Source organism: Cydia pomonella, chromosome 4, assembly GCF_033807575.1.
Source record: "Cydia pomonella isolate Wapato2018A chromosome 4, ilCydPomo1, whole genome shotgun sequence".
Lineage (NCBI taxonomy): Eukaryota > Metazoa > Arthropoda > Insecta > Lepidoptera > Tortricidae > Cydia > Cydia pomonella.
Genome location: NC_084706.1, coordinates 14,685,268 through 14,706,751, shown reverse-complemented (window position 1 = coordinate 14,706,751; position 21,484 = coordinate 14,685,268). Strand labels below are relative to the sequence as shown.

Genomic DNA, 21,484 nt, shown 5'->3' with positions numbered 1-21,484 from the left:
AACACATAGTTAATAAACAAATCGAAACAGGGGAGGTGTTAGGCATCTTCTTGTCTGTCACGCATACAGGGACTTCAAAACATCGGTAGGTAATGAATAAATGTATGATATCGTAGGGAATTTAAACTGGTATACAAAATTAATTAAAAAATCGGCTCCAAGGGGGGTGTGGGGGGTGTGAAGCTGCAGTTCACGCCTGCTGAACTTTCTTACACCATCGCGAGGAGCAAGTACTTCTTAAAGTCGACATCAGAAACGCCTTTAACTCTGTAGACCGTGGCGCCATGTTGACGGAGGTCCAGAAGAATATCCCCGGCTTATTTATTTTATTTTATTTTATTTTAAAATTTGATTCAGGCAACAAGGCCCATATTACAAATACCTTACAGACTAACATACATATACGTTTTATAAAATTACAACTAAACACTATTTAGGCGACAAAACGGCGTGGCTCCGTTGAATCGGCTGCTCTTGTGTCGGATTCGGCAGTTTGCCCCGGAACCTCCGAAACACGACACCCTTCGGCCAGAAGTCGGCGCATTCGATGGTCCCCTGCAGCGGTCGCGGCACGCGCACAACAAAAGAGTTGAAATGCACGTAGTGGCGCGATCGAAGCTGGAACACCCTCAGCGTGTAGCCGGTCTTCTGGTGTACATACTCCACCACTTCAGCAGCCGTGGCGGTGTAATGCAAGCGCGATACGTACAGCGCCTTACTCGGTGTAGCAATCCGCAAGCCAGAATTAGCCGGTTCGGCGGTACCACACTGAGTCTTACGAGGCGCCGTGCGCGGGCGCTTCTTCTTTCTTGATACCAGTGTGAACTCCTCCTCATCCACACTAGCAACAGGGAGCTTCTCCTTGCGAGTCGCTCGCTCTTCAGTACCCTTTACAGGTACACTAAACCGGTTCGATGCAACTTTCGGACCGGCGACGACATCCGCGTAAACACGATGACGTGATTTGGAGGAGGCGGGGGGAGGGCGCGCGCGCGGGAGGCTCGCGGACGGCAACACGGCTGATGCGACACATTTGACAGTGTCAGCAACTCGCAAACTGACCGACTCGGCGCTCGTGGCATGCCGGTCATCGCACTTGAAATTCGACGCCGCCGACCGAGTAAGGGCACTGTTTCGCAAAATGATGACTTCGTTGCGTAACTCGGTTATAGTGACCTGGGCCGCTTCAAACTTCGAAATGACATCCGCTAATCTTGTTTTTAGGGCCACGATTTCCTTCAACAAGCAGCTAGCGTCAACATGATCCGGAATATAGGATGGCAGGCTGGAGGCACCCGTCGTCATAAACTCCGGAATCCGGTCTTCATTCTCCCTTAGAACTTTTATGATATCCTCAAGGGTCTTCTTCCCAATTTCATCTCCTCTCCGGTGAGGTACAAACGTGCCGGCGATCCCGAGGGACTGGTGCAGCACCTTCTTTGCTGCACAGATGTCTTCGACGGAAAAACTCGACGAACAGATCTGAACAGCAGACACCGTGTCCATCACTCCTTCCAGCAGCAGCTTCCGTTGCAGAAAGGCGAGGAGCTCGTTCACGATAGGTGCACTCAGCTCGAAGGCACTCATCGCGTCACTTCGCTAGCTGCGGCCGAGCCGCGCTAATTTCGCAATTAATTAAATTAATTGATCATCAATGCGTCCATGTCGATGCGCGCATTGGACACGACTGATATACCCGTACCTCTGGCAATGCTATAGGTACCCCTCCAACTTGATGTTCGGATTTCGCAATATTCTTTCTGCAGTTGGTTGTCAGCAGGGAGATCCGATGGAGCCGGCTATCTTCAGCCTCGCAATCCATCCAATAATTTCGGCTCTTAATTTAATTAAATATCAAATGATAAATCGTACATAAGTGCCGGGAAACTCATTGGTACGAGTTGGGGTTTGAACCTCCGACCTCCGGATTGCAAGTCGCACGCTTTTACCGCTAGGCCACCAGCGCTTCTATGTATGTATGTATGTACGAGTATATACTTTATTGTACATAGAAATACAAACACGAAAAACACACTTACAGAGTAAATTAAATACAACAAAGGCGAACTTATCCCTGTATGGGATCATGTTACATATCAAATGAAAGGGCGCATTGTAAGAATCTCAAATATATTTTTTCATAATTTTGGAATAAATAGTTTATAAGTTATTCAATAAAATAGGCAAAAAGTGACCATTCTTTATTTTTGAAACTACTGAATGTAACATTTAAAAAAAAAATACAATATAGTTCTTTACTCAAAGATGACAGGAAAACCTAAATAAGAAAAAAAATCCCGTTAGGCTGTTTTAGGGACAGGGCTGCAATGGTTTACGTAAAAAGTGGTGTAGACAGCTATTGCGAATGCCGAAGGCCGATATCCACGTAGGCCCAAAAGTCTGAAACGTTGCGAAGAGGCCTACCTAACCGCAGCCGAGGCCGTAAGTGCCATAAGTGTGTGTTATTGGACGCCTTCATGAATAAAGTATATTTAAATCTGAATTTGAAGGTCAAGGTGGGTTAGTACTCAGACAAAGAACAATAGTACAAGTGTCTGAATTTGATAACTGAAGGCAGAGCCCCGTGTAGCGCTGAAGGCCCGTAGCTACCGGTACCTTAAATGCGAAGGCCGAAGGTCCAAAGCGTTCGGGAGAGGCACGCCTACGCGCGAGGCCTAAGTCCGAGCTGCAGGAGATTACTGCTTAAACAGAGAATAATAGTCCGAGTATCTTAAATGCCAAGGTCGAAGGCCAGATGCGTCCGAAAGAGGCACGCTTTTAGGTTCAAACGTGAGTCAGACCCAAGAAAAAAATACGACTAGGCTGTATCTGACACACAGTCGCAATTATACTTGAGTACTACTTATTGATTGATTGGGTACTTGTGCTACATTCATGCAGCTCACACTTCTGCCTTCGCTATTAAATACTTAGGGAAATTGCGGTAATCGCGCACCCGTCGTCGGACGCTCCGAGCTTTCGGCCCTACGCCGAAAACACAACAAAACATTGTTAAAATGTACTACTCGCTCGAGTCCAACTCGCACTGGGCCGGTTTTTAATGATCATCTCAAAACTCATAGAGTCACACCTAGTCTACGTACACCTACCTAACCAATATCAATGTTTTTTATTCCAGCTGCGAGTAAAGTCTGCATTAACCCAGTTGCAGCTCGCTTTACGCTTCCTATGCCGATGCCGGAAGCAACACAACTACGACCTAGGTATGTATTGACTAGTTATCCCCCGCGGATTCGTCTGCTTTAAAATTGTAACTATTAAGAGCTATTTGGGTAAAATATTTAAATATTTCATCGTTTCATTTGCCACTACCATACAGGATTATTATTTTTGTTTTCCGTTATCTTAGACTTTTGGCTAAATTTATTTAAGGAAACTAAAGGGTATAGTTAATTTTCATATTTCTGGACAATTTTAATTGTTTATATTATAGCAGGTATGTTATTCAGTGTTTTTTCGGGGCTAGTATTTTTATTTTATTTAATAACTTTCTTATTGTTATATGACAAATAATGTATATTTCTGATGATAATAACACTTTTCATATAGGTACTAATAATTGTATATTTATAAAATAGGATCTAGCCTTTGTGACTTCTACCACTGATGTAGCAGTAAAGATGGTGTCTTTTTTACTATTTTCCCCAGGTTCTGTTAAAAATTACAAGTCATATATATATTTCTATATAATTTCGGTCAAAAGAAAAAAAAACAAGCAATAGTACATTGTAGGAGAGGCTGGAAAACCGCTCAAAGATGGACGAGTAAGTTTGAGGGCCGACACGTTAATAGTGGTGGCCCTAAAATAATACGAGTCCATGTTTAGCGTTTCCGGCCGAGGCATTACATAGTGCTTTTCACGACTACTGCGAGGGAATAAGAAAACATTTGCATAACTATAAGTACTTTAAAAGATACTAATATTTATATTGGCATGAGGATAATTTTTGAAAGAAAGCCATGTATTTTTGTCAGGAACATTTATATTATCTTCACTAGAAGAACTCATTTTTATTGCATAGATACGTGTTTCTTGTATTTTTTAGTCAAACACAATTTACACTATCCGATTCAGTAAGTATTTTCCGATCCTGCCGTTTTTACTTTTTTATCACTTTTAAGAGGCGTTTTTCTGTTGTTTGCTTCAAACCGACTCTAAACTTAGAAGCATTTTTGCTAAAATCAAAAGTATAAACGCCTTAAGCTACAAAAGTAAAAACGCCTTATGCGTGAACTGAATGGTTTTGACGTTTCTATTTTTTAACTAGTAAATGGTCCTAAAAGATCTTTTACCATCACCAATGATAGATGATGATAACAATGAAACATTGTAGTAGTGATGGTTGAGGTGCTACAGCTATTGCCTACTTTCCAGCTTGGTTTTAGACCATCTATTGCCACATTTCCGAACAGTGGCGTGTGAATTCGCCCAATTTTGGCCTTGTTTTGATTCAATGTTCATTGAAATCTCATCTTTATTGCACAATTATTTAGGTCCATATCAGTACGTATTATATTATCATCACTTTTTCAAATGCCAGCGCTTCTAAACATGTTTACATCTACTGCCGATGATGATCCCAGAATGAGATACAATAAAGTTTATTTATATATACATATTTAATTGTTATGATTGTATACATGGTGTAACAAAAATAGTCGGAACACGTTTAAGGGCATATTCGGTATCTTTTTTTCGTTAGGAAAAAAGTAGAGGAAAAATCTTTTTGACGCTATTTTTTTTCTATGAGGCAGGTCGTCTAAATCGACTAACCGTCCATATTTTCGCTTCAAATAATAGGCTGGAGTAGCCTGATACATTTTAAATTAAATTCCTGAGCTCATAAGAAACAAACAATAATTTATGAGTTTTAATGTAATTCGACAAAAAAAATTGTCGAAAAAAAATTTTTTTTTGTCGTAAAATAAATTTTTTTTAGCTCTGCACACTCGTATTACATCATAGCGAAAAAAAATTACAACGAATAAATAAAGTTTTTTTATTAACAGATAAAAATTGTGAGTATCCTTTAAAATTTGTGTCAGTAGGTATCTCTAAACCAAGAAGACATTTTCTCTAAGCTATGATAGAAACAAATTTTCACACTTGTATTATCATTATCTCTAATACAAATCCGATTTCAGAAATCTTTGTAAGTATGACATTTTAGGCCTGTCGGATTACCTAGGTGTATACTTATATTTTACATCTTATTAAATGTGTATTAAAAAAAACTCGATACTATGTGTTCTGTGGATTGACTATTATTTAGCTAAATTAATACTGGAAGATTGATTAATTAATTAAATATAATTATAGAGCTATATTCATTAAATGTTATATTTATTAATTATGAACTTACTAAATATATAAGTAACTTACTTCCTACTTCCTGTGGCGCTACGACCCTTATTAATTATTTACAGAAAATAAATATTACTCGTGTTGTTAATGAATAAAGTTGAATTTCATCAGTTTGAAGTATTTAACAGTGAGCTACCGAAAGTTTGAGCACCTCTCAATACCATATTTTCATACATTTATTTTCTAGTTATGTAATGCGATTCGGTGATATGTGCAAATCACGTTTCCTTAGTTTGGTGAATGGAACAAATGAAAGAAAGCAAATTAAATTATATAAAAATGTTTTTCATATATGTGTAATCATTTCAGTAATTTATACGTGAGTTTACACGAAGACAAATTTAACGAAGTTTGAATTAAAGTATTGATCATATTCGTATAAACATATCAGACGTTAAAAAAAAAATGAAACGTACATCCAGGTCTTAAGTGTGTAACACTTTGGGGTATCCACCCAGTGTTATAAACAGCTGAGTAGCATATTATATAGGTACTTTATAGGTTAGAAAATGGTATGTTTGTTTTGGTAAGATTTGGTAGTTGAAATGTCTTCGACACGGATGTCATAGTGGGTCAGTCAAGGACTGAGACCTGTAGTGTTATTTTCAACTTTACATATACGCTTTTAGCTATATTGAGTGGACAAAACTTACCGGAGCGGTAGGTCAGTCTGTGCGTTCACTCCGTTGCATTTTGCGCATCCATGTCGTGTTCCTGCGTTGTGCTAGGACACAGGCACTTTGTTTGCGTTGGGGTATATACATTTCACAATTGAAATACATTTTAAAACATAGAAATACCACGTATGTATGATTTCGATAAAACCGAGCAGTTGTTTATTTCAGCGGTAGACACTGACGGCTGTCAATGTCATTTGGTTTTTTTTGTCCATGGTTCCGTAACAGATGGTCGGTCACACTTGTTGTACGGCAATAAACATATACTTGTGGTTCTTTTATCTTTTTATAATTTCCAATTATTAATAAAGTCCGTATTATTAGCTTCCCAAAATGAGTAACTCTTTTTATTGTTGATGTTTCGAATTATTCCGAGAGTCAAACCGGTCAGTCGTGGTATCCATTGAATTGGGAAGGTTTTCATTCATGAGTTTGTCTGTGGTTTCTCGGATTGGAATTTTGATAAATCATTGTTCGATCGATCTTCGAGATGTGAAGGATATTAGAAAATCTTTCGGCAATCAATCTTAGGGGTATGTAACCTACTTGAAGGTTTTATTTCCTAAAACTGTGGTAAAGTCAAGTTAGTAATCGTTAATGTAATTTTGTTACAGCTCGTCCCAAAATGTGCATAATTTAGCGTCTTAGAGCCTACCTAAAATGGCGGCTGCTAATCTTTTCCCTTCAATTTAACATAACTTGGTGAGTTTCCACACTTTTTAAATATATAAAGAAGGAAAGGCGGAGGTAGTGTGTCCTTTCGCAAATGGGTTAATATAGTGTTTTATGTGGATTTTCCAGCAAAACCTAATGTAACGTCAACCACCTCTTCGTCTTGCCACGCGGTCTGCAGGCGCCGTCGTTGGTATAGGAAATAATGGACCCGGCATAAACCCCGGTAAGTCATTTAATCGCTTCATTGCCTTAATTTAAATCGCGTTGTGCCTCAGTTTAAAATATAATTTTTCTATAAAACTAAACGTGTTAAAACATAATTTTTTTTAACCTAGAACATTTTCTTTGTTCTTAGGGTTTTTTCCTGGACCCTGGTTTTTTCCTGGACCCTGGTTTTTTCTGGACCCTGGTTTTTTCTGGACCCTGGTTCTCTAAGGCTGTGCCATCCGGTGGCAGCGTTCTTCTTGGCAGTGTCCGTGAAGTTAAGACTTTTATGATATACCTTTAGTTAAATATGGATCCTTTATGCTGAACAGGTAACCTGTAATCCCTGTGAGCAATTGCTTACTGCTAAACATCCCCGGAGGTTGGGGCATAACTTTTACTTTAGACAGTGTTATGTTAGGAAGACAAATTTTGATATTGTTGTCCGTAGACACAGAGATGTCTATGATGTATTTAGTGTAAATTTCAAGAAATAGTGGTGTCACTAAGAAGTATTTAGTATTACTTATTTACTAATAAATAACTCGTGTTGACCGTAGCGGGTCATATATATTTAAGGAATAAAGGTGTGTATTAAATAAATTTGGGATTTTCATTTGGATATGTCATGCGCTTGATGAGGATAGTATCCTGGCGTCCTACCTTAAATTTTTGGATACCTATTCTCACTCCATAGTGGCCTGAACCGCGACCCTATCTATGATTGTAGTTAGCCGAAGGTATTTGTGAACTTTTCAGTAGTGAAGTTTGGTGAGTTCTGGATCACTCCATAGAAACACGTTTCCTTCTATGGAAACGGTCTTTAACAATAATAGAATCAGATCTTCTCCATATCCAGAGCTCATCCACAACTATTACAGTGGTATGCCCAACGTATGGCCTATGGAGTATGACATGTCCAAGTGAAACATTTTTGCATTATTTTAGTATTAAGGTTATTTTATGTAAAAGGGATTGCAAGTTATTGTTTTAAATTGTTGCTTGAGTTGGAGGTTAAACTTATAAATTTAACCAACTTATAAATAAAACTATACTACGCTAAATAATTAGCCTTACATAAGAGAAATTTTCTCACTATTTTAAAATACTTTAAAAGGGTTAAAATCTAATAAAGTTTTAACTTACTTTAAAATATTACAATTCAAAACTTGACACTGACTTACTTCTGATATTAAATATCAATCTTAAAAAATGGATTTCCTAAATGCGGGATGTAAAATCATACATTTACATAAAGACGAAATGGCACATGAACTGGCGATTCGCAGACTTCCGGTTAATCCTGTATCGCGTCGGTCCAGCTTATGTCATGCGTTAAAACAGACTGCAGATTTAGCCAAAAAGGGTAGTTTGAAGTGCCAGGACTTGTTAATAAGTAACGAAGTTGCCGAATTGGAGCTCTGCCAACGTAAGGTAGAGGAAATAGATTTAGAAGCGAAAGGAGACTTGACGGCGTCGGCGATTGATAGACTATCCTCGCGATGCAAATATCTTTTGTGTCGTGTTTCACGGTTACCTCAGGAGACCGAAGCGGTACTTCTGTTGAAAACATTAATTACTTCTTTATTAGATCGGTTGAATGAGCAAGGCTCTTCTGCGTCGTCTGGGTCAGATGATGATTTTCAATCTCCTAACGAATCTCGTATTGTTAGGGAAATTATTTATAAATCGGACAAGACTTTCAACATAAATTCCTTGAATTTGAAATTCAAAGGTGACACCTGCGTTCGTACGTTTCTGTCTCGCCTTGAGGAGTTGCGAGATGCCAGAGGAATCTCAGAGAGTCGTATATATAGGGGATTTCCTGAAGTTCTTGAGGGTCCGGCGTTGTCGTGGTTCCGGTCGCAACGTACGAAACTTACTACATATAAGGAGGTCACCGCGGCTCTACAAGAGGAGTTTGACATACCTGATTTGGATCACCAATTGTTGCAGGAAATACGGGCTAGGACTCAAGCAAAGTCCGAAACAATTGTCTTTTTCGTATCAACCGTGTTAGGGATGTATGAGCGTCTGACGAAGGAGGTTCCTGAGCAAGAGAAGCTGGATACTATGATGCGGAATATTCGCCCAGAGTATTCCAAGTATTTAGCCTTACACGACATAGAATCGATAGAGCAATTGAAGTCTTTGTGTAAGCGCATTGAATTGGCGCAAGTCAAGGCGAAGCAGTTTCGCGAACCGATTCTCTCAAACAAGACTAATGATTCTTCCTCTGACAATCCGTCGAAGAATGTAGAACCTCGTAATAAGTCGTTTCAGTCTCGTTTCCCTAATTCTTCCAGAAACTTTGTTGCTTCTGTGGCACAAAGCTCTTCTCACACGAAATGTTTTCGATGTGGTAGGTCCAATCATAACACTAAAGAGTGTAAGAGCTCTCGAGATATCGTTTGCTTTAAATGCGGAGAAAAAGGGGTGAAAACTCCAGAATGTGTTAAATGTAACTCCAAGACAAAAAACTAAATAGGGTCTTTTCTGCTAATAACAATTCTAGATCTTCTGCTCCCTGTCGTGCAGAAAAGACAATCTTCTTTAATCCTCCGAAGGGAGATGACAGGGTATATGCTCTCTTAAATATACTTAACTTGAATTTCAAGGCGTTATTAGATTGTGGAGCCAGTGTTAGTTTCCTGGGCCACAACAGCCATTTAGTATTCGCCACCGGTGGGATACCTATTCAAAAACATACTAAACCGGTTATGGTGAATGTAGCTGACGATCATCGAATCGTAGCCACTGAATATATGATTATACCAGTAAATTATAAAGGTCAAGTTAAACTTATACATTTTAATATTCAACCGGAGATTGCTACTCCAATGGTACTTGGTTTAAACTTTTGGAGAGCCTATGGATTAGCTCCTGGCCTCATTACTGATATAGAAAAGACTGATTCTCATTATATTGCTAGTCTTGACGTTTTACCGTCAGAGACAGGACTTACTACATATGATTCTTTATCTTCTGAACAAAAATCTCAACTTGAGTCTACTAAATCTCTTTATGATCAAATTGATACGGATAAGGTTGGTCTGGGAAAGACTCACTTAATTGAACATGTTATAAATACTGGGGATACTCCTCCGATAAAACAAAAATATTATCGACTTAGTCCTTTTAAACAAGCTGCTTTAGCGAAAGAAGTTGATCGTATGCTGAGGGAAGGAATTGTCGAACCTTCGCATTCTCCATGGAATTCTCCTGTCGTTATGGTGGAAAAACCTAATGGAGATTTAAGACTTTGTTTAGATAGTAGAAAAGTAAATGCAGTTTCAAAATCTGATGCGTATCCCGTACCACACGTTCAATATATACTGGACAACTTACGCGATGCGAAATTCCTTACATCTCTTGATTTAAGTGCGGCATATCATCAGATCCCTCTTAGTGAAGACTCCAAGGAGAAAACTAGTTTTACTGTACCAGGGAAGGGATTATTCCATTATAAGAGAATGTGTTTTGGTTTAGTAGGTGCCTCTGCTACTATGCAACGTCTCATGGACAATCTCTTTACTTCTCATTTTGATCACAAGGTTTTCTGTTATATTGATGACATAATTATTTGTACTTCCGATTTTGATGAACATATAAGGTTGCTCAATGCCGTTTTTGAAAAACTAAAATCGGCAAACTTAACTATTAATATGAACAAATCATCCTTCTGTAGGAGTGAACTTAAATATCTTGGGTATTTAGTTGATCGATACGGTCTGCGAACCGATCCGTCTAAAATTGATGTAATTTTAAATTTTCCTACTCCCAAAGATGCTAAGGATATTAAACGTTTTCTGGGAATGTGCGGTTGGTACCGACGTTTCATTAATAATTTCGCAAAAATAGCTCGTCCCTTATCTCGCTTAACGAGTAAGAAAGTAAAATTTGAATGGACAGATGAAGTCAACGATTCTTTTAACATACTTAAATCTGCCTTAGTGTCTTCTCCTATTCTTAAATGTCCCGACTTTAATGAATGCTTCTATATCCATACGGATGCATCTTCCTACGCCGTAGGCGCTGTTCTGATTCAACCTTTTAATGGAGTCGATCATCCTATTGCCTACTGCAGCCGTACACTTAACCAACCAGAGACGAACTATTCAGCTACTGAGCGCGAACTCTTAGCTGTGATTTATGGTCTTGAGCAATTTCGTGCATATGTAGAAGGGAGAAAATGTTATATTGTAACAGATCATGCATCTTTAAAATGGTTTCAAAACTTAAAAAATCCTACAGGACGATTAAATAGATGGGCGTGTAGATTGAGTCAATTTAATTTTGAAATAATTCACCGGAAGGGCAAAGAACATGTCATACCTGACTGTCTTTCTCGTATTCACGTCAGTTCTTTAAATTCTGCTACTATTCAAGATCCTTGGTATCTTGACCTATATAAAAAGGTGTCTGAAAAACCTACTCTCTTTCCCAACTTTAAAATTGAAAATGATAAACTTTTCCGTTACTCTAAGAATAAGTATCGTCTGACAGCTCAATTTGACTGGAAGCTGGTACTTCCTTATGAGCATCGTAATGAAGTCCTAAATAAGTGTCATGATGATCCTACAGCAGGTCATTTTGGCGTGGGTAAAACTCATTCCAAAATAGCCGACATATATTATTGGCCTACTTTATTTCAGGACGTGAAGGAATACGTCGACTCTTGTGAAATTTGTAAAACTTATAAACCTGTTAACTTAGCTCGTCCTGGTTTGATGGGTAATCCACGACGTATATCGTCGCCAGGCGAAGCAATATCTTGTGATATTCTTGGTCCCTTTCCTCCATCTTATCTGAGAAATCAGTATCTCTTCGTATGTGCTGATTATTTCAGTAAGTATGTGACTTTGTTTCCACTACGCAACATAACTGCTAAAGCTATCGTTAAGTGTATGGAAAAAGGGATATTTCTTATACATGGGGTTCCTAAATATATATTCTGCGACAATGGTGTTCAATTTATTTCCAAAGACTTTCGAGACTTAATGTCCAAATATGATGTCCCTCATATTTTCTATAACCCTAGGTATCATCCTCAGACGAATCAAACGGAACGAGTGAACCGTGAACTAGTAAGAACCATTGCCTCATACGTGCGTTCTGATCACCGTAACTGGGATAAGAACGTATCGGAAATACAATGTGCATTGAATACAGCTCGTCACGAAGTAACTAAAAATACACCGTATTTCTTAACACATGGTCGTCAAATGATTCTAGATGGTTCCCTTTATAATAGCGAAGGTCCCATAGATCAAAACGCGCTCGAATTAGATACCAGTGGTGCTTTTTCTGAAAGACTTAAAGAGCTCAAAACTGTATTTCAAAAAGTGCGTAACTCGTTGATTGCCTCCCATGAACGTAATGCTAGGTATTATAACATGAGGAAGCGTCACGTAGAACTGGAAGAAGGACAAATCGTTTATAAAAGATGTTTCCCATTGTCAAATGCAGCAAAACATTTTTCTGCTAAATTAGCGCCCCGTTATGACAAATGTGTCATTCATAAAAAATTGAGTCCTCTTGTATACTCTTTAAAATCCTTAGAAGGAAAACTTCTAGGTAACTTCCATATAAAAGACATTGTACGTCCTGGTGAAGCCGAGCCGTCTTGTTAGCGGTACTCGTCTTAACACCAATTGGATACTTACACTTGAAAATATCCTATGTGATACTAAATATTGAACGTACCTACTAAACTGAATGCGACCTGGCACAAGCTGGTTTTCATCAGACTGGGTATTTGTTCCATGTTTTTGTTTTTTATTGGTACCGGGTGCACACGGACCAACATTAATCTTTCACGTGTCCTGATAAAGACATAAAACTTTAAATAATCTGAATAAACTGCAGAAACTTACTTTACTTATAAACCCTAAACGGGCCTATTACATGAAATATTATTAATTATTGAAAAAGGGACTACGTTCTCGCTAAACTTTGTACTGTAACTGAACTTTTGTTTGTAATTTTAGGAATTGTGTAATAGCTAGAGAATGTAGCTTGTTACATATTTCCACTACTGTCGGTGATAGGCAATTTCTTTAATAAAGGGAAGGTTGTTAACGTTGCCGTCTTTGACGTTTTCTTTTAGGTTTAGGAAAGCGCGCACTAGGAATAAGAAGGTTCGAACCAAAATTAGTCATTAGATTTCCTTGGTCGAACTGATCATTCACCAAGTCATAGGTATAACTTTGGTTGTAAGACTTGTTTTTCTTTATAGATTATCTATGGTTTCTTATTTACGTTTCGTAGGTTAAGGTGTTCACTTCCTATTGGGCGTATAGCATTAAAAAAAATTTTTTTTTTCAAAAATTTTTTTTAACCCAACTAAAGATGAACTGTAACACTTTGGGGTATCCACCCAGTGTTATAAACAGCTGAGTAGCATATTATATAGGTACTTTATAGGTTAGAAAATGGTATGTTTGTTTTGGTAAGATTTGGTAGTTGAAATGTCTTCGACACGGATGTCATAGTGGGTCAGTCAAGGACTGAGACCTGTAGTGTTATTTTCAACTTTACATATACGCTTTTAGCTATATTGAGTGGACAAAACTTACCGGAGCGGTAGGTCAGTCTGTGCGTTCACTCCGTTGCATTTTGCGCATCCATGTCGTGTTCCTGCGTTGTGCTAGGACACAGGCACTTTGTTTGCGTTGGGGTATATACATTTCACAATTGAAATACATTTTAAAACATAGAAATACCACGTATGTATGATTTCGATAAAACCGAGCAGTTGTTTATTTCAGCGGTAGACACTGACGGCTGTCAATGTCATTTGGTTTTTTTTGTCCATGGTTCCGTAACAGATGGTCGGTCACACTTGTTGTACGGCAATAAACATATACTTGTGGTTCTTTTATCTTTTTATAATTTCCAATTATTAATAAAGTCCGTATTATTAGCTTCCCAAAATGAGTAACTCTTTTTATTGTTGATGTTTCGAATTATTCCGAGAGTCAAACCGGTCAGTCGTGGTATCCATTGAATTGGGAAGGTTTTCATTCATGAGTTTGTCTGTGGTTTCTCGGATTGGAATTTTGATAAATCATTGTTCGATCGATCTTCGAGATGTGAAGGATATTAGAAAATCTTTCGGCAATCAATCTTAGGGGTATGTAACCTACTTGAAGGTTTTATTTCCTAAAACTGTGGTAAAGTCAAGTTAGTAATCGTTAATGTAATTTTGTTACAGCTCGTCCCAAAATGTGCATAATTTAGCGTCTTAGAGCCTACCTAAAATGGCGGCTGCTAATCTTTTCCCTTCAATTTAACATAACTTGGTGAGTTTCCACACTTTTTAAATATATAAAGAAGGAAAGGCGGAGGTAGTGTGTCCTTTCGCAAATGGGTTAATATAGTGTTTTATGTGGATTTTCCAGCAAAACCTAATGTAACGTCAACCACCTCTTCGTCTTGCCACGCGGTCTGCAGGCGCCGTCGTTGGTATAGGAAATAATGGACCCGGCATAAACCCCGGTAAGTCATTTAATCGCTTCATTGCCTTAATTTAAATCGCGTTGTGCCTCAGTTTAAAATATAATTTTTCTATAAAACTAAACGTGTTAAAACATAATTTTTTTTAACCTAGAACATTTTCTTTGTTCTTAGGGTTTTTTCCTGGACCCTGGTTTTTTCCTGGACCCTGGTTTTTTCTGGACCCTGGTTTTTTCTGGACCCTGGTTCTCTAAGGCTGTGCCATCCGGTGGCAGCGTTCTTCTTGGCAGTGTCCGTGAAGTTAAGACTTTTATGATATACCTTTAGTTAAATATGGATCCTTTATGCTGAACAGGTAACCTGTAATCCCTGTGAGCAATTGCTTACTGCTAAACATCCCCGGAGGTTGGGGCATAACTTTTACTTTAGACAGTGTTATGTTAGGAAGACAAATTTTGATATTGTTGTCCGTAGACACAGAGATGTCTATGATGTATTTAGTGTAAATTTCAAGAAATAGTGGTGTCACTAAGAAGTATTTAGTATTACTTATTTACTAATAAATAACTCGTGTTGACCGTAGCGGGTCATATATATTTAAGGAATAAAGGTGTGTATTAAATAAATTTGGGATTTTCATTTGGATATGTCATGCGCTTGATGAGGATAGTATCCTGGCGTCCTACCTTAAATTTTTGGATACCTATTCTCACTCCATAGTGGCCTGAACCGCGACCCTATCTATGATTGTAGTTAGCCGAAGGTATTTGTGAACTTTTCAGTAGTGAAGTTTGGTGAGTTCTGGATCACTCCATAGAAACACGTTTCCTTCTATGGAAACGGTCTTTAACAATAATAGAATCAGATCTTCTCCATATCCAGAGCTCATCCACAACTATTACAAGTGTTCGGTGAACCGTACGTTTACCTTACATGCGCACAATCACAATGCACTTGTGTTTCAAAATGTAATCTTTTTTTTATACTACGTCGGTGGCAAACACGCATACGGCCCGCCTGATGGTAAGCAGTCTCCGTAGCCTATGTACGCCTGCAACTCCAGAGGAGTTACATGCGCGTTGCCGACCCTAACAACCCTCCCTCCCCTCGTTGAGCTCTGGCAACCTTACTCACCGGCAGGAACACAACACTATGAGTAGGGTCTAGTGTTATTTGGCTGCGGTTTTCTGTAAGGTGGAGGTACTTCCCCAGTGGGGCTCTGCTCTAGATCTGGAATGACATCCGCTGTGCTGTGCCCTACCACACAAAGCGAGATGACATTCACAATGCCCATACCTCTCTTGTGGACGTAGTTTAAGGACGTACCCGGGTCCATCTGGTCCGGGAATTTAAAGTTTATATTCGATGAAGCTCAGTGGCTTTTATTATTTTAAAATTGAGTGTGTTGAATGTAGACGATTCAGCTCTGTGTGAATTCAGTGTTTGCAAACTGAGAGTGTTGTTTTAAAAATGGTAAGGCGTAGGCGTACATCGCGGACGCCATACTGCACCAGCCATTCCCACAAATCGATTTTTCATTCGTACTTGCATTCAAACGAGTAATTCAGTGTAGGTACCTACTCGTACCTACACGATAGGTACTTACATGTTATTTGAAAATGATGTGTTTTTTTTGTAACACAGATTTTTCGATTTCAAATAAGTACTGTTTCATGAAAGCAAAACTATGATTATACAATTCGATAAGAGGTTGGAAATAGATAAAATGCAGAAACGATTTTTCACTTCAAATATTTTCGCAGACGTAGTGAAATCGGTGTTTGTTTATTTTTCAGTTGTTATTTCTGCCCGCCTGTTAGCAAAAATCAATAGGAGAGTGTGTCACACGGGAACAAAATGTTCAGTCACAGTGGGGGTAAAACCCTGAATGTATCTGATACCCGGTAATAGGTACCTAAGTTATTTAGTTGTAAATAATCAAGATAAATAAAATATTGCGGCCATGTGAAATAAACTATTTTTCGACTTCCCACCACCTATGAGAAAAAAAAGATTACTAGATGTAATGTTTGCGGTGGAAAGCAAACATTACACCACCGCCACTACTAGGTACTATACTGCTAACACCACCACAATAAATTTGATCACTTTCCTTAATGTTAGTTATATTTTGTAAAATATTAATGCCTAAAAGGCTGCGCCAATGCATTAATTACGCATGTTTCCACTTAATTGCTCTTAATAAGACTCCAACCGCTTTCACTACAGAATTGTGAACAAATTGCACCATTTTCAACAGTAGCCCTCTCGACCACTCAGAAAATGTACAATGTCGGAGCGTAAATAAGAAAACTAAGTCGGTTAAGTCTATTTGTACTCGGAAAGTAGTCTAGGCCAAACCCCGGTCTTTCCGGCTCATATTAAAACCGTTATCGCGCGATCTTAACTACTCTGTACCTACTCGAAACTATAAGTACCTATAGCCCTCCACGAAACTGATATACTTAATTTAAATTTACACATAAAAAGCAACCTTATCATAAACTCTTTAACGTCCCGTTCACAATGCGCCTGGTCCCGCACAGAAATGCTCTATTATTTCTCGACATTAAATTCATAAAAAAGCTTGTACTGTTTTAGACTGAGTAAAAAATAGGAAAGATATGGCAGTGGTCGAAAAGTTAATTGTCAATTTTTAGTAGCGTCGTAGAAACTGGGTTTTAATAGTAGGTACTTACACTACTTACCTATTGTATTTCGGTTGAATAATGAATAACGGATTCAACGTATTTGACAATTTCACATGTACTTAACGGTGCTACTGTTATTTTCTTTCACATTATCGAAATAATAGCCATGCCTGGCTAAAAGTAGTACTTATCTATTATCTTAATAAGCACTTTACTACTCTTCGTTTGTACCAGCTCTTTCGAGAGACTTAAAACTGAGATTCACAAGAATGTCATACATAGTAAGTATTCATGAAGAGTTTCTTTAACAAAATTAAGTAAACATTTAGAGGAAGGAATATGTTTGAGATTCTAACCGAACTTTTTAATAAAATTTCCATTTTGGAAGAAAACGGTTTCCGTTAACTATATCTTAACAAATCACTTTGATTTTATGTATGTCGTTTCAGCATAATATAATCTAGGTTTCGTTCAAAAACAATACATAGTTTTTTATAAAACAAACTTATAAAATATGATTAAAGCTTGGTCGAATTTAGCCGTTCGTTTTGTAAAAAGTATGTAATTTTTTTAAAGCGAAACCAGTAAAGCTAGATTATATTATGCTGAAGCGATAGACATGAAAATCAAAGTGATTTGTTAAGATTTAGTTAACCGGTTAAGGAAACCGTTTTATCCCGTTATGGAAATTTCATATAAAATATACGTGTAATGTTAGAATCGTAAAGCTATTTATTCTTCCCTCTTAAGTAATAAAGTAATCTGCTAATCTTCTTCTTCCTTGCGTTGTCCTGGCATTTTGCCATGGCTCATGGGACCCTGGGGTCAGCTTGACAACTAATCCCAAGATTTAGCGTAGGCACTAGTTTTTACGAAAGCGACTGCCATCTGACCTTCCAACCCAGAGGGTAAACTAGGCCTTGTTGAGATTAGTCCGGTTTCCTCACAATGTTTTCCTTCACCGAAAAGCGACTGGTAAATATCAAATGATATTTCGTACATAAGTTCCGAAAAACTCATTGGTACGAGCCGGGGTTTGAACCGGCGACCTGTTAGCAGTGTGCCCTGCCCGTCTGTATAAAAATAAATCGTAAATTATTGAATTTCTTCCCTAATAATAGTATATTGCAGCGTTAAGTGGTGTAGCAAGTCATCTAACGCTTCCAATTACAAAACAGATGGAAGAACATTCCACAGGTAAGTGAAATTCATTATTTTGTTGAAAATTGTTCCTTGTCCGCGTCAGATCTGTCAGTGTCAAAAGTGACGTTTTTGGTTAACTAAATATCACTTCTGATACTGACAGTTCGGTATCATATCGCTGTGACATATTATAATCATATCTACGGCCGTAAGAGGTTCGCAATGCAAATTTTCTTGATTTATAGAATTCCAAAAATATTAATTATTCTCAATTAAAAATAAAAAAGATCACAGTTTTCTTTTATATTTTTTAAAATGCACAATAGGTACGGTACGAACGAAAGCACGAACTTCCCGCAACTGATGAAACCATCATCGTCACATCACTATTCGTTTACGTGAAAGGGATAGCACATTGCATTTTCAAGTTGACGAAAAGAGACGGGCGTACTTCTTTCCCGCTCAGTACAACCATATTGACCAGTATAGTATGAACCCCGCGGACAAGGAACAATTTTCAACAAAATAATGAATTTGACTTACCTATGGAATGTTATTCCATCTGTTTTATATTTGGAAGTCTTAGACGACTTGCTACACCATTTTACGCTGCAATATACCATTATTAGGGAACAAATTAAATTTTACGATTAAATTCTTACAGACGGGCACACTGCTAAGAGGTCGTAAATTAAAGCGCAACTAATCGGAGCGGCGCGCGTGCTATCTTATATGTGCCCTATAAACCACACGGGCGGTGACCGCGAGTCGCCCTATAAGGTCAGTCTATAGGGGTTGGTCTGTGTTTGCCAGTCTTTTTTCCACCCTGACGTCCTCGAGTCGCAATAGAAGGAATTTCATAGTCTTAATTTTAGCGAGGCGATCCAAATTAAAAGGCTCTAGGCTTATTAACACATTTAACCCGAGAAAGCGCAACGTATAAATAAGCAACCTACAGCAAGATACCCAAGGTCGACCACTACTCTAAGCAATGTTAAGGTAACGTTTGGAGTCTCGACCGCAGCTGTACTACTGCCACAGTATTTGTAGCGCGACATTACTGCCGACTGAATTACTGCTGCTGACTGCATAACAGTCAACTACTGTAGCAATATTGCAGCGCGACAATATTACCGACTGAATTACTGCCGCAAATTTATCTCTATCAATATTTTAACTCTATGTGGGCACGTGTCGTGTATTCAACCATGACTAAGTACGATGTTTCCCTACAACGTTCACGAAATGATATTGCTAAAATGAAAAAAATATATACTAAAACGTATTCGATATCACCCCGTGTGCTTCTACCCACGGCCATGTTTTTACATAACAAAAGCCTTCAAACAGATACTGAATTGATACGCGATAATAATAATAAGGAAATTAGATCAAACACCTTTTTTTTCTATTTCTGCGGCACACCTGTTTAACGAAGGACAACACGGTCCGCCTTTTGCACGCTTACTGGGCCATCCAGAGATGTGACTTATTTGAAATACTTGTATTCAAAATGCAAATACAAAATGTAAAACACCTATTTGGTGTTAACCATTTTGTATTTTATTCCTTAGACCCTATTTTCAAGATTTAAAATATTTATTAAGTAAATGTTACAATATTTTCTGACGATACCCTCTCATTTTTTAAACATGGAACTGTGGAACACGTTTAGTATGATCGTGTTATATTTCACAAAGTGAAACCTTGGACGTTGCGACGAATAGAACGTTTCAAGGCTAGGCTCTAGCTGTAAAATATTACAAATATAAATTAATGCTTTCAAATATTTATCAATGAAAACCATCACTTAAAAGTCCATTTTACCGGTTAATATGAGGAATCAACTAAAAACTTGCACGCTAGAGGACTAGTTGAGATGTAGTCATTTTCAAAGAATAAAAGGGAGCCTTTTCGACTCGGTAATACCATTTTTATCGCAAAGTATCGATTTATATTTTTTAAAATTAGTTTGATAATACCTATTGCTATTATTTTTATTTCGTATTTTAAAAGTATATCAAGGAAGTATTTGTATTTAAATACTTTTTATAAACCACTTTCCCATCTCTGGTGCCATCTATTTTGCCAGAGTGAGTCAGCGATGATTAAAATGTGAAATAGAGGGATATCTGGCTTCGACCGCCCTCTCCTATAACGTACATCTGCTTGACTTTTCCTAAGCATCTAGAAAATAGGTCAAAGTACAATACTTTTAAGGGTTCCGTAGTCAACTAGGAAGTAGGAACCCTTATAGCTTCGCCATAATCATAATTCTTAAGAGCCTGGGTCTTGTCGGTGGAGTAACCGCCATTCTGTTCTTCTCTCTGCCGCTGTTTTGAGCTCCTGATAAGTCACTAGGTTGATTTTCTCCTTGGCTTGGTCCAAAAACGCACGTCTCGGTTTTCCCCTGCCTCTTTTTTTCTATTCTTCCTTTAATTAATTATTTGATATAAGTATCGTGCCGTATCAGGTGCCCCAACATGTTTCCCGTTCTGTTTTCAATCGTTCTCAACAGATCTCTTCTCACCTACCAAATCTAAAACTTCCATATTTGTTTTCCTCTCTCTCCAGCTTATAGCTTCCATTCTTCTCCATATCCACATTTCAAAAGCACTCAATTTGTCTCTAACACGCCGAGTTAATGTCCATGCCTCGCTTATATATATCGCTATACTCCAGACGTAGGTCTTAATAAATCGCTTTCTGATATTTCGGGATAACTTTGCTTTGAATAGGTGTTTTTTGGTGTTAACAGCTTTTTTAGTCATGGCTATATAAAATATCTGAAGTGCATCTGGAATTACATGTTATAATTCTTCCTAAGTATTTAAAACCTTTTACTTGCTCAGTTACTGTATTTCTGATTTTTATAGGATCTATTTTGTATTGGTGCTTGGATGTTATTAAAGTTCTTGTTTTATTGATGTTGATCTTAAGTCCAAATTCAGTAAATATTGGTCCACTTCCGTTACAAGCTGTTCTAGTTCTATAGAATTTTCTGCTACTGCTGCTGCTATGTCATCTGCAAACCTAACGAAATGAAACCTTTCCTCATTAATTTTGACACCCCCTTTCCTAAATCAACAATCTTTCTGATGGCGATTTCTATAAATATATTAAAAATTAATGGCGAGAGTGGACAACCTAAACGACAAGTAGGATTTTTTTTTTCGCTTTAACCTATGATGTTGTGTGGGGTATTGAACCATGGGTCCGAAAAATTAAATTATTAAGTAGAACTTAAAAATACATTCGACAAAAAAAAAAATAATAAAAAAAAAAAATAT

The 21,484-nt window shown here is 37.9% G+C and overlaps 2 protein-coding genes across 3 annotated transcripts in view; both read left to right on the top strand.

Moving 5' to 3' along the window:
* The window catches only part of LOC133517142 (hemicentin-1-like), a 292,977-nt gene that overhangs the window by 27,157 nt on the left and 244,336 nt on the right, over positions 1 to 21,484 (top strand). The window contains exon 2 of one of the 2 annotated variants that reach the window (XM_061850305.1): positions 3,140 to 3,224. The exons of the other annotated variant lie outside the window; for it this stretch is intronic. The gene's annotated coding sequence lies outside the window, so the exon portion shown is untranslated. The remainder of the gene's footprint in view (positions 1 to 3,139; positions 3,225 to 21,484) is intronic. 2 annotated transcript variants of the gene reach the window in all.
* On the top strand, positions 5,830 to 12,082 carry LOC133517130 (uncharacterized). The gene is made up of 2 exons (XM_061850290.1): positions 5,830 to 6,961; positions 7,094 to 12,082. Exon 2 carries the CDS (start codon positions 8,155 to 8,157, stop codon positions 9,424 to 9,426), a length of 1,272 nt encoding a protein of 423 aa, XP_061706274.1. The 5' UTR covers positions 5,830 to 6,961; positions 7,094 to 8,154; the 3' UTR covers positions 9,427 to 12,082.

Excerpts from the sequence above, each read along its gene's own strand:
- LOC133517130 (XM_061850290.1), top strand. The coding sequence starts at position 8,155 with ATGGATTTCCTAAATGCGGGATGTAAAATCATACATTTACATAAAGAC.